This window comes from Gorilla gorilla, chromosome X (assembly GCF_029281585.2).
Source record: "Gorilla gorilla gorilla isolate KB3781 chromosome X, NHGRI_mGorGor1-v2.1_pri, whole genome shotgun sequence".
Classification (NCBI taxonomy): Eukaryota; Metazoa; Chordata; class Mammalia; order Primates; family Hominidae; genus Gorilla; species Gorilla gorilla.
This window is the reverse complement of record NC_073247.2, coordinates 51,509,030-51,521,645: the sequence shown is the minus strand read 5'-3', so window position 1 is coordinate 51,521,645 and position 12,616 is coordinate 51,509,030. Positions and strand designations below refer to the sequence as shown.

The 12,616-nt window shown below is 36.9% G+C and overlaps 1 protein-coding gene across 8 annotated transcripts in view; it reads right to left on the bottom strand.

The window, feature by feature from the left end:
* The window catches only part of USP9X (ubiquitin specific peptidase 9 X-linked), a 147,406-nt gene that overhangs the window by 73,415 nt on the left and 61,375 nt on the right, over positions 1-12,616 (bottom strand). For 4 of the 8 annotated variants that reach the window (XM_019019262.4, XM_055376430.2, XM_019019261.4 and 1 more), the window contains exons 12-14: positions 9,994-10,200; positions 7,503-7,639; positions 5,476-5,624 (exon numbers count right to left, since the gene is read on the bottom strand). In XM_019019262.4, coding sequence (XP_018874807.2) covers positions 5,476-5,624; positions 7,503-7,639; positions 9,994-10,200 — 493 coding nt within the window. The remainder of the gene's footprint in view (positions 1-5,475; positions 5,625-7,502; positions 7,640-9,993; positions 10,201-12,616) is intronic. The other 4 variants (XM_055376429.2, XM_055376431.2, XM_004064019.5 and 1 more) reach the window with 1 other exon arrangement.

Sequence of the window (12,616 nt, the reverse complement as noted above, 5' to 3'; positions counted from 1 at the left end):
CAACAAATTCTCTCAGTCTTTGTTTATCTGGGAATATCTTCAGCTTGCCTTCAGATTTTAAAGACTGTGCTGCTAAATGTAAAATTCTTGGTTGTCATGTCTGTTCCCCAACCCCAGCACTTTGAATATGTTGTCCTACTGCCTTCTGGCCTCAAGGTTTCTGATGAGAAGTCAGCTGTTAATTTTTATTGGGGTTTCCTTGTGCAGGAAGACTTGTTTTTCTCTCACCACCTTCCAATTGTTCTCTCTGACTATAATGTGTCTCAGTCTGGGGCTCTTTGCATTTACCCTATTTGCAATTCTTTTTTAAGCTTCTTGTCTGCCATCAAATTAGAGACGTTTTCAGTGACTATGTCTCTTTCTGTCACTCTCATTCATCTGGTATTCCCATTAAAATTAATGTTGGTCCCCCTTCATGGTACCCAATATTTCCCTGAGATTCTGTTAACTTTTCCTGTGTTCTTCAGATTGCATAATTTCTACTAATCTATCTTCGGGTTCACTGATTCATTCTTCTGCCAGCTCAAATCTATTGTTTAGCCCCTCTTATGAATATTTCATTTTGGTTATTATACTTTTCAAGTACGAAATCTCTACATGATTTTTAAAATAAAAAATAATTTGTTTACTATCCTCTAATTTAGATTAGACATTGTCATCATACTTTAAAAATTCTTTAGACATGGTTTTCTTCAGTTCTATGAGCACATTTGTAATTCAAGTCTTTGCTGTCAAGTCTGTCTGCAAAGCCCTCCATTTGGCCTCCTTCAAAGGCAGTCTCTGCGTCAGTCTACAGGTCACATCTTCCCATTTGTTTGCATGCCTCAATTTTTGTCATCAAAATCTGGACATGTTAGATATGCAACAACAACCTGAATACTGATCTCCCTTCCCCCACCCGTTTGCTTGCTTGTTTAGTGACTGGGCTATGACTATGGGAAACAGAAATATGACTATGGGAAATAAGGGCTATGGCTATGGGATATAGTGACTGGGAAACAGACTTCATAGTCTATTTCCCTCACAGTGCACAGCTTCCGACAGCTCTGCCCCCATGTTTTCCTCCTTCTTTTAATCCTTTAGCCTCCTACCTAGGAGTTGCCCCTGGGTCAGTATAAGCCCCTTATTGGCCAAACGCTGTGTTTAAGCCTCCTTGACTAGTAGATTTTTACCCTTTACCACTGGATGTCTGTGTGGCTTGGAGGCTGCTATCACACCACTCAAAAAGTTTATCTTTTTGTCCTATGCTCATTCGGAGACTAGCAGCTTGCTTGTTCCCTTCTCAATCACTCCAGCAAGGATGCAGCAAGTCTTCCAGACTGCCAGGGATACATGTAATTTTCACGTCTGGCTTCCTAAGAGTTGCCCCTGAGTCGGGGTAGCTTATTATTCACCCAATGCTTTGTTTGGTCAGAGCTGTATTTAAGTCCACTGTACTGGTGAGGCTTTCACCCTTTGCTGACGAATTGACATGAAGCTTGGGGAATGTTTTCAATTTGTCCCGTGTCCAGTTCTGATTGTTTCTGCTTAGGTGAAGCCTAATGCATACACATAGCATTCCTGACCCCCAGGGTTGACTGTGATCACAAGAGAGCTTGTCTTGGTCATCTCTTTATCTAGATCTTTCTGTTAAATTTCTGGTTGCTCATCCTGTGACTTGCTGATACCAGTATAAGGGAGCCACAAGCACTCTCCTAATTCTTCATCACCCAAATCTCCATTTGTGATAATACCCTTAGGCACAGCATGGTCTGGTCCAAAGAAAGTTGGTCCCTTCAAGCACAACTGCTGAGCACAGCATCCTCACACCTTCTCTCTCCATCTGGACAGAACATCTATATTACTATTCAGGAGATAGAGGGAGGACAGCAGCTAACTTCTCCCAAAATTATATCCCTGCCTTAAGAGCAGGTGCTGGTGTTGGGTGTGTGGGATCAAACTCTGATTTTCTCAGATTGCACTCCCTGACATATAATGTCCACCCTGTGAGCAAGCCAGGTTGGGGATAATCAGAGCCCAATATTCTCAGCCTGTCATGCCTTAAGTAAAGCATTTATCCTACAAGCAGGCACTGAATGGGGTAAGGGAGTCTCAGTTTTCTTGGACATGACTGCCTGGAACAGAGCTTCTGCCACATACGACTGAAAAGGATCAGAAATGCCAGTAGCCTGCACCACCTCATGTGGTCAAACTACAGCCCTAGACTGGCAGCCTCAGGGAAGGAGCCCCTGCTTCTTAGTCACACCTGCCTGGAGTAGAGTTTCCACACAAGAAAGCTGGATCTGAACATGGGAGAACAGAACAAGCTGTGGCTCAAATGCTACAGACTCTTGCTGTTTTGCAGATTTAATAGATTTTCTTGAGTGTTTTCCCATTTGCTATACTCCCTTAGGACAATTTTCAGGTACTCTAAATGACTATTGTTTATATTTTTCTCCGGTTAAATGGTTGTTTTGTTAAGGTCTGCTGAACATTTTATTCTGCCATCCCAGACGTGAAAATCCTCACCCCCTTGGGTTTATTTTCATCATATACTCTTTATTTGTTAGTTGGCATTTTTGTCTACATGAGTATTTTCATATTTTATTTTCATTACTAATTTTGACCTAATTATGGCCAGTGAAAGCCAACTCCTGTGTCCTTTTGACATGTCAACATGATCGTTGAGCACTTTCTTACTTTCTGGAATAGGATGGTCAAGGATCATGTGGTACTTTCCCTATTCCAGGCCTGGAAACAGCCGTTTCTCCAAGAAGGTATAAATTGTTCACAAAATGGATAATATTTAATTATTTTTAAACCACAGAGAAGTCACACAGACTTAATAGTACTTCATAGTTGATGTATAGGAATGAGTCCAAACTGAGAAAATCTAGCACAGGATCTGCATCCTAACATAGCACTGTTGGTGAATGACACTCATAAAGCAATCTTTTTGTGTGGAAAACGTTCCTAAAAACTGTTACTGTTGGATGGAAAAGACCGGGAAGAAGTAACAGAAGGTAGCAGTCCTAAGAAAACAGAGTGCAAAAATCTGACCTACAGTGAAGTTGGGTCATCCAACTCTATCCAGAAACAAGAAAAAATGGTAAATTAAACTTTCGGTAAGTATTGAAGTCAGTAGAATGACTATTCTACCAATGAATTAAAACTTGAGTGAAAACTAAAAGGTGGTTTATACTTCATTGTATGCATATGAAAAACTTTTAAAGAATAATTTAAGTACCAGTGTATGAAAACACTTGTAGTGAGAACATGAGTAAATACTGTAGAGAATTTTACTAAGTTCATTCTTTTATCTAAATAATGTTTATAGGAGGTAAAATCAGCTGATCATGCTTACTGAGGAAATGTTTTTTCCCCAAAAGCTAAAGATGCTAGTGAAGATAAAATACAGGCAGCACAAACCATTGGTAAAATGGTTATCAGAAATTGAGAATATCAGTAAACTATGGAAGCCTGATGTTATCATGCCAAGTAACCTAATGCCTCATAGCTAATGGGATTTGTCTATCACTTTTATTACAGAGGCAAAAACCATAATTTACTTTAGAATTGCAAATTTAGAAATGTTAGTGGATGTTACCACAGAAGTGATTTAACGTTGTAAAAAGTTTAATAGAAGAATTTTACTAGTTTTAAAAATTATTTGCCCCCACCCCCATATTTAAGTATCTCCAGACTCATCAGTATTAATCAAGAGTAGTGTAATAAATTGGAAGAAGAAAAGGTACCAAGGTTAGGAGAAAAAAAGGTATGATGTTAAAATTCAGAGGGGAATTTACTATGTGCCAGACATTATTCTAGCATAAATAACCTGCCCGCAGTCATACAGCTAATATGTTTGGGTCATGTTTCAGACCTAGGCAACTATGCAGACTCACATTTCTCAGTTTGCAGATATACAGACAACATAAGGAGGAAAAACTGAAGAATGTAATCATTCCTGTGATAACGAAGTTGAGATGAGGCGGTAACTCAAGTAGAATTGTACTAAAATGTAGCAGAAAAAACCCTAGTGAGACAGCCGGGTTCCTGACCTCTGACAATGAAATTAAACACCACATGCAAATGAAGTAAATAAAAATGAGCATTAAAGCACATATGAATTATATGGCTCCACTCTGGGGGAAGGCCCTCCTTGGCAACCATGAGGCCTTTGTACCACCAGGAAGAGATTATAATCATAATACACTAAACCCAAATGCTTGGGTATACTACACATAAACCTCTTTTTTATGTCACTGATTTTGAGTACCTTTGGTATAGAACATAAATCACATGGTTGTATTGCCTTGATCGTTCTATTACACTGCTTAGAAGGAACCTAAGACTAAAATGCTAAGATCACTGTCTGTTGCTCATCAGCTGCCTAACATTTAGATTGCTTGTCTAGCTCTAACAATCTATTGGCCCTGAGGGGATAAATGGAAGAATAAAGAGTCAACACTATCACTGGGAGTATCAGAAGAGTTGCTTAATTTTTATGTTTATCTGAATTTCATTGGGAAATGTACATAAGTATTAAGCAAAAATCTGGTAATTCTTAAGCACCAGGGGATTTTATTCAATAATGTCAAAAGCCTACTCCTCAAATAATGAGTATTATAAATATTCTCATTTTTAACATACACTATGGGCTTCTGCAGATCCTACATAACATGTTAAATGAATGGTAAGTTGAGTAATCAGTATGTTTAACTCTATAACTAACATTCGTAATACAGTATTTTCTTACATACTGCTCTGGAAACAAACTTGAAACAACAAAGTATCAGTGGGGAAAGGGGTATGAATTTGTCATAAGACAGAAGAGGAACAGTATATACTGAGAAGCCATCCCTACTCTTGCACACACAGACTGACATAACTGTCAAAGGGCAAAAGAGCACTGACACAGGGCTCCACACGTGGCAGGCTAAGACTTACAATCAGGATCTGTTGAAATCACAGGAAACTTTATCCTAAACATGTTCAAACAATTTCACACTTTGAATGCCAATGTAAACATCTAGATTCTTATAGCCAGCCTCTCATCTCTACTCTTATGTTTTTTAAATTCATGGAGTCTTGAAGCACTTACAAAACATAGGCTTGGCATTATAAAAGAACTATAAAGTAAGAACAGACTTAGACAAAACAAGTTTCCTTTTTAAAAAGCTAAAGGTGGTGGTAAACGACATAAAGGTTGAAAATGAGCCAAGTACATTCCTAAGAAGGTAGCGATCAATCGTAAAAAAGGCAGGCAGAGCTCGCAAAGCAGAGAACAAAAATCTATTTAACAAAGAGAATGGGGGAAGGCAAGCACTTAGTGAAGACTCTTAAACTGCTGGCCTAGAGTTTAGGATGTCTAAGAGTTGGGAGTAATAGTGGATCTTAAATCCATAAAGGAACATGATTTATATTTCTAAGGTAATTAATGCAAAAAAAGGTCACTGCTATTTCCCATAGTTTATTTTAGCTTACAATACATACCTCTAGCATATAGTCTCATGCTTTCCATGTAAGTTGCAAGGTTTTCTGCTACCAAAGTAACTAGGGCATGATTGTGTTGAAGTTGATTGATTAAGTCATGGCGATAAAACACATGGGGACTTCGCTGAGTTTGACTGAAACGAGAAGAACTTAACAATATAATTAGGCAATTAAACTCTGTTGTAACCAGAAGAGTTCGTACTATCTAAATTCTTAGCTACTGATGTAAAAACTTAAAAATTATACTTTTGTACATTTACTTCTTTTAATGAAAATATCACAACCAACTTAAACTCTTCAAAAGATAAGACATTTATTACATTATTATTTTACACAAAAAGCATCCATCACTATTCTCCAACTTCACCAAATGGGAGTATACCTCAATGACTAATGTCTATACTATAATTGTACCAAAGCACTTATGTTATGTAATTATTCCCAAAATTATAAAATAGAAACATTTTTTGCAAGACTAGCATCACAAAGATCATGCTACAGTTGTAAGGAAGAATTCAATCAAAGAAAATGCTCTTAGCATTTTCTTCTTATTAGCTATTTAAGAAAACATCCTGGGACACTGTCTGTAGCCTAGTTTGCCCACAGGTGTCACCACAAAGACTAATCTGTTTTGCTATCTTCATTGAAACCCTAATCTGTTTTGCTACCTTCACTGAAACCAATCAACTTTCACATCCATTACTACTATTTTAGGGGCGACAAGGCCACTGTTCTTGGGAGAGTATGTGAACTACTGAGTCTACTTCGAAAGATAAATGCATTCATTTGAGAAAGGCCGAAATATGTACGATGAGCCAAACATACTCAAAATATGCCCCTCAAATAAATATTATTGTTAACGAGATATATGTCTCAATTTCTTACAGTGTTTATCTCTATAGCTTTTCCAATTTGCTAATTTTTTCTAGCCTTAGGGAAAAAAGTGAGACAAAGTTCAACTGTTTAAATAAAGACATATACATGACCTTTTCTATTTCTGTCTGAGGTATAATCATAGTAATCTAGAGCTCTAAAGGATCCTGGCAATCATTTAATCTTACATATAAAGAAAACATGTTTTTTGGTTTTGTTTTGTTTTTGTTTTGAGACAGTCTCACTCTGTTGCTCAAGCTGGAATGCAGTGCTGCAATCTCAGCTCACCGCAACCTCTGCCTCCCGGGCTCAAGCGATTCTAGTGCCTCAGCTTCCCAAGTAGCTGGGACTACAGGCGCATGCCACCACGCCCAGCTAATTTTTGTATTTTCAGTAGAGACGGGGTTTCGCCATGTTGGCCAGGCTGGTCTCGAACTCCTGGCCTCAGGTGATCCGCCCTCCTCGGCCTCCCAAAGTTCTGGGATTATAGGGGTGAGCCATCGCACCGGGCCAAACATGATTCTTTACAGAATTTTTACAAGACTAAATTACTGGTTTGACACAAGATTCACACCTAGGAATCCTGACTCCACTGTGAATATTCCTTCTACTGCACCCTGCTCTCTTTCTCTTCACATTATTTTTCCTTTTCATGTTATCAGTTCCAACTGTATTACCAGAAAATAGGACAAATTATTTCAGTAACCAGAATTTGACACCTAAGATAGTATAAAGACAGCTATTAAAAAGAAATTTAGCTAAAATAAATGTTTAAAAATTATGAAGCTGTATCTTGTCATGTTTCATCAATTTAAATGTTCTTGTGGTCTAATCCATCTTTAAAGACATGCTATGAAACTTCTTGGCATACTTGCTGGAAATATAGTATGTATATAATAATAATTCTGAACCAAGCACCCAAAGGCAATATTATCTTGATTCTGAGATTTATCACTTAACTGTGGCTTACTTCCTCATTAATAAAAAAAAGGAGGTAGATATAATAAAGAATTCTTTTGTTCCAAACACTTCTTATATAGCCTCTTCTCACTCCACTAATTTAAAAATTTGCATTTGCCAGCCAATATGCTGTTTCTTTTCAATAAAGTACATAAATTTTAAGTATTGAAATTTTCTATGTTAAAAAGTCTTACCTCAAATTTTGAGGCGCTTCACCAAACAAACTACAAATTTCTCTAATTTGTTTCAGTGCGGGAATAACCCATTTGTCATTTGTGCGAAGTTCTTCTATAAAGCGATCTATCCATTGGATCTTTTGTGTATCACGGTCCTTAAACAAATGATTTCAATGTTTTAAATAGATCAATACTCAGGAGAATTTTATTTTCAAATTATTTTGAGAATTATAAAATAAAAGCTTTTCTTTTAAGATTAGCAATACAAGCATCATGTTGTAATTACAGTAAAGAGTTTAATTTAAATAATAAAAGCTTTGTTTTTATTTCACACTTACTACCAGAACTCCAAAAAGCCCAGCACTGTTATAAAAGCTTTGTATTATATGGACTGAAATATATCTGTACACACTACAGATCCTAAGTATTAGGCACACTGACAGAAAGTTTGATTTTCCAAGTTTGCCAGAGGGTAGGTATTTAGCCAGTATTTTAAGAGATTCTACCGTATCATAAAATCCAGAATTAATATATAACAAGACCCTGACTTACTCTAAATGGGCCATCTTTTAGTACAGTGAAGAACACAAAAAAATGTATATTTGACTAAGAAAATAAATAGAATGACAACTACATTTAAAAATAATCACCAAAATCAAAATAAAGAAACACACGTACAAGGAGAGAAAAAGGACAGAGGCAGATATAAACTGTTAAAAATTAAAAATGTTATAAACTCAAAATTATTTCAATTATGGTATTTTACTTCTCAAACCTTAGTTACTTCACCTCTTCCCCTAAAGTCAATAGTAATCAGAACTGCAAGTTTGTGTGCCTAACAATTTCGTAAGCTCGGATTGTTTTACTTTTGCGTACAGGGAAAGGAAAACAATTTTGTGGAGTTTTTTGTTTTTGTTTTTTTCCTGAAACCCCTCAAGTTTGGGGTTATTTTGTAATACACAGATATTCCTTTTTTGGCAGCAAAATTAGAATCATACTCTTAAGTGATATTAATCCTTTTAATGGCACCATAATCGAACCTTGTATAAACTATTAGTAATTATTCACGGCTGGGAGCTGTGGCTCATGCCTGTAATCCCACCACTTTGGGAGGCCGAGGCGGGTGGATCACTTGAGGTCAGGAGTTCGAGACCAGCCTGGCCAACATGGTGAAACCCAGTCTCTACTAAAAGTACAAAACAATTAGCTGGGTGTGGTGGCACGCATCTGTAATCCCAGCTACTGGGGAGGCCGAGGCAGGAGAATCGCTTGAACCTGGGAGGCGGAGGTTGCAGTGAGCTGAGATTGCGCCACTGTACTCCAGCCTGGGCGACAGAACGAGACTCCGTCTCAAAAAAAAAAAAAAAAAAAAAGTAATTATTCAGGAGGCTTCCACATGTTCATGTCCATAAACACTAATGAATGTCCTTGTGGGTACCTCTTTGTATCCTTTTTCACTATTTCTGAGAAGAAATTTCTCTAAGTAGAATTGCTGGGTTTAATAGTGTGTACATTTTTAAGGCCATGAAAACATTTATGATCAAATGTACACTTTGACAACAGTTTTGGCAAGCAGAAGGGAAAAGGTGACAGTTGGAAAATGACTTTTAAAAATTTTTTCCCAAACAATAAATGAAAGTTGAAGTTGAAAAAAGGCAACAGTCTACTAAATTCAGTGAAACTCAGTAACTATTCATGAATGAATGTGTACATCACTATGCCAGGCACTGATACTAATAGATATTTAAAAGAGAAGTTACTAGTTAAAAGCCCTGATAGCAAATGTACTGCTCTGATTTCAAGACTCCTCAGAAGGACCCTTGGTTTAATGAAATAATTTATACTCAAGGCCCTTATTACTATTTAATTTGCTGAATAAATACTTACCGAACTGTCACAAGTAAACATAGTCAAAACCTGAGTAGTATCTACATTAATACACCTTCCTGAGCTTTTCTTGGCTCTTACCTAAATACCAGTTCATCAGTGTAACAAATAGTTTTATTAACATGTGAGAAATTACTCAGCAATGTTCACTTTACCATGTGTTAAAAAATACACATGCCACAAATTAGAATGTAGGGAAACTGTGTGATTTGCTCACTGTGGAGGCACTAAATGTTTTAATGGTTAGGAAATTCTATTAATTTTTCTTAACTTCCCTATGAGCAAAGAAAACCTAATTTCTCTTCCCTCTGAAGTCCCTATCAGCTTTAATATTCAAATTCTATTCGAAACTGGCATTTCAGAACCATACACTTGATAATGCCACCACTGTATAATCTGTTCTGTTTATACTTTCTCCCAAGGAGACTAAAATGCTTTTCAGATGAGTCACAAAACCTTGATGTACAGATCCTAAGGAAAGCAGACTAATGAACAAAAAAAGTCAACTCCGGAAGATCATTTAAAAACTAACAATGTCAGAGTAACAGAACTATCCTGTAACTAAGCCAACCTAACTGAACGGGAAAAGTCACAAAAAGTGAGCAAAGCAGTACACTCTTACCTGGGAGCAACTGTAATCTAGTATTTTTATGTGGGCACTGAGAGCCAGGTCCATGATATCTACAGGCACATCATCACTGTGAGCCAGATTCCACAGAAGGTTCAACACTTTGTGTGCCATCACACCATCTTTATCATCTTCTGCAAGACGACGTATCAGCTCAAGTAGCTTTTCACGTTGCTTTTTACTCGCATTTGTCCAACTGGCCTAGAAAAAAATTAAGTGACATGAAAACAACACATATTTAGTCACCACTTCATAAATTGTCACCAGGTTAACTATATTCAAATTCATCAAAAGCAACATAGCTAAGCACAGAACTATTCAAGTGAGATCTGAAAATATAGTTAGCCTGGTATTTTTTTAATAGGGTAGAGTTAAATTCCAAAAAAGAAAAATAAATGATACACTATTTCAATTTAGAAGACACCCAATTAAAAACTCTAAAATACATTTTTTTAAAACCTCTAAAATGGTATTATAATACAACATGGTTATCATGCTTGGGGAAGGGCAGGGTACTAATGGCATTTAGTGAGTAGAGACCAGGGATGCTGCTAAGCAATATGGGAAAAGTTTTATGAGTAAAGTTATTGCTATGGTTTGAATGTCCCCCCCAAAACTCACGGTTAAGCTGGCACCATGCCTCTTGTACTTCCCAACCTCCAGAACCATAAGCCAAATAAAATTCTGTTCTTTATAAATTACCCAGTCTGTGGTGTTCTGTTATAGCAGCAGCAAATGCACTAAGTTGCTGATCAGTGTTTATTAGAAAATAAACTGAAACGAACTTAACGTCAAACAGCAGAAGGACGATTAAGCTGACCGGGCACGGTGGCTCACGCCTATAATCCCAGCACTTTGGGAGACCCAGGCAGGTAGTTCACCTGAGGTCGGGAGTTCAAGATCAGCCTGGCTAACACGGTGAAACCCCATCTCTACTAAATATACAAAATTAGCTGGGCGTGGTGCCACATGCCTGTAATCCCAGCTACTTGGGAGGCTGAGGCAGGAGAATTGCTTGAACCCAGGAAGTGGAGGATGCAGTGAGCTGGGATCGCGCCACTGCACTCCAGTCTGGGTGACAGAGTGAGACTCTGTCTCCAAAAAAAAAAAAAAGAACGATTAAGTTAATGAGAGAAGATTAGTTCAATGGAATTATTAATATGGTACGTCTTCAAAGATGATGTGAATGCCTGTTTTTATTTCCTTCCAGCCTACACAAAATAACAAAAGGAATATGACAACTGCTAAAAATGTAAGACTAAAATATCAGATTACAATTAAAAACCTCTGGCTAACATTATAAAAAGAGAGACAACTAGGTATTCCTCCTCAATGAAAAGCACACCACCACTTGAGATATGCTCTAGTAAAATTAAAAAAAAAAAAAAAAACCTTCCGTATCAAAACTATTGACAGACACCAAGGCAACAAACGATCCAGTTTCTTCAACAAATAAATTGCAAGGGAAGTAAAAAAGAAGAAAGCTAGTTTCAAAGAGACTTAAAAGACATACACATGGACTGCACCAGGATCCTGATTAAAACTCACTTCTAAAATGAAGATGTATGATCTAAGACAACTGGAAGTTTTAAAACTATTTTATGATATTAAGGAATTATTGTTTTTTAGGTAGATAATGGTATCGTGAATTTTTTCATGTACTCATCTTTTAGACATACAAACTACATGAAAAGGAGAAATTAAGAACATCTGTTCAACCAGTACAACCATTGAGTGAGTGAAAAAGATAACCAAACTGGGAGAAATTATTTGTAACTGTTGAACTGACACGGATTAGCATTCAAAATATATCAAGAACTACAATCCAAAAAAAATACAAATAATGCCACGGTGGGGGGAGGGGGGGAACAGGCAAAAGACTTGAACAGGCATTCACCAAAAAAAAAAAAAAAAAGGCAAATAGCTCAAAAAATATACAGAAAGATACTCAATCTCATTATTGATCAAGGGATATAAAAACTAAAAGCACAAGCACAATGAGGTAACATTTCAAACACCAAGAAGATTGTCAAAAATTCAGAACTCTGACAAGAACAAGTGCTGGCAAAGATATGAAACTTACTTAGAACTCAAATGTTTAAAAACTAGGCTCTAGGCCAAGTACATAAAGCAAAGTCTAACCCAGAAGGTTGGAATCATTTGGTTGCAATCTGCAAAGAACCACAAGGTGACTCAGACTTCATTGCTTCCTTTCAAAATCATCTTTAGCAGAAACTTTCAACACTCCATAAGAATTGCCAGATTTACCAACACCTTGGAAAAAAAGTGCTTGTTACCAAATGACAAGTGCTCAATAAACATATGTTAAGCCAAAGGGGGAAGAACATGAAGAGTTATTATTACATTCAGACCATTATTGTATTTAGACTATCCTGAGAAGAGGGGGGATACAGCAGATATAACAACAACCCCTTTTTTTCCTTCTCTCATCAAAGGCATCACTGGTCACGTATCATCATTTCGGAAGTCTTTATCTTTGCAGTGCCCATGATGACCAATTCTATTATTTCCTCAGCTGCCTTTGATATACTTCAATGGATGGAAAAAGTATTTAAGTTTTGCTTTTACACGTATAGAAACAAAATATATAAAAACC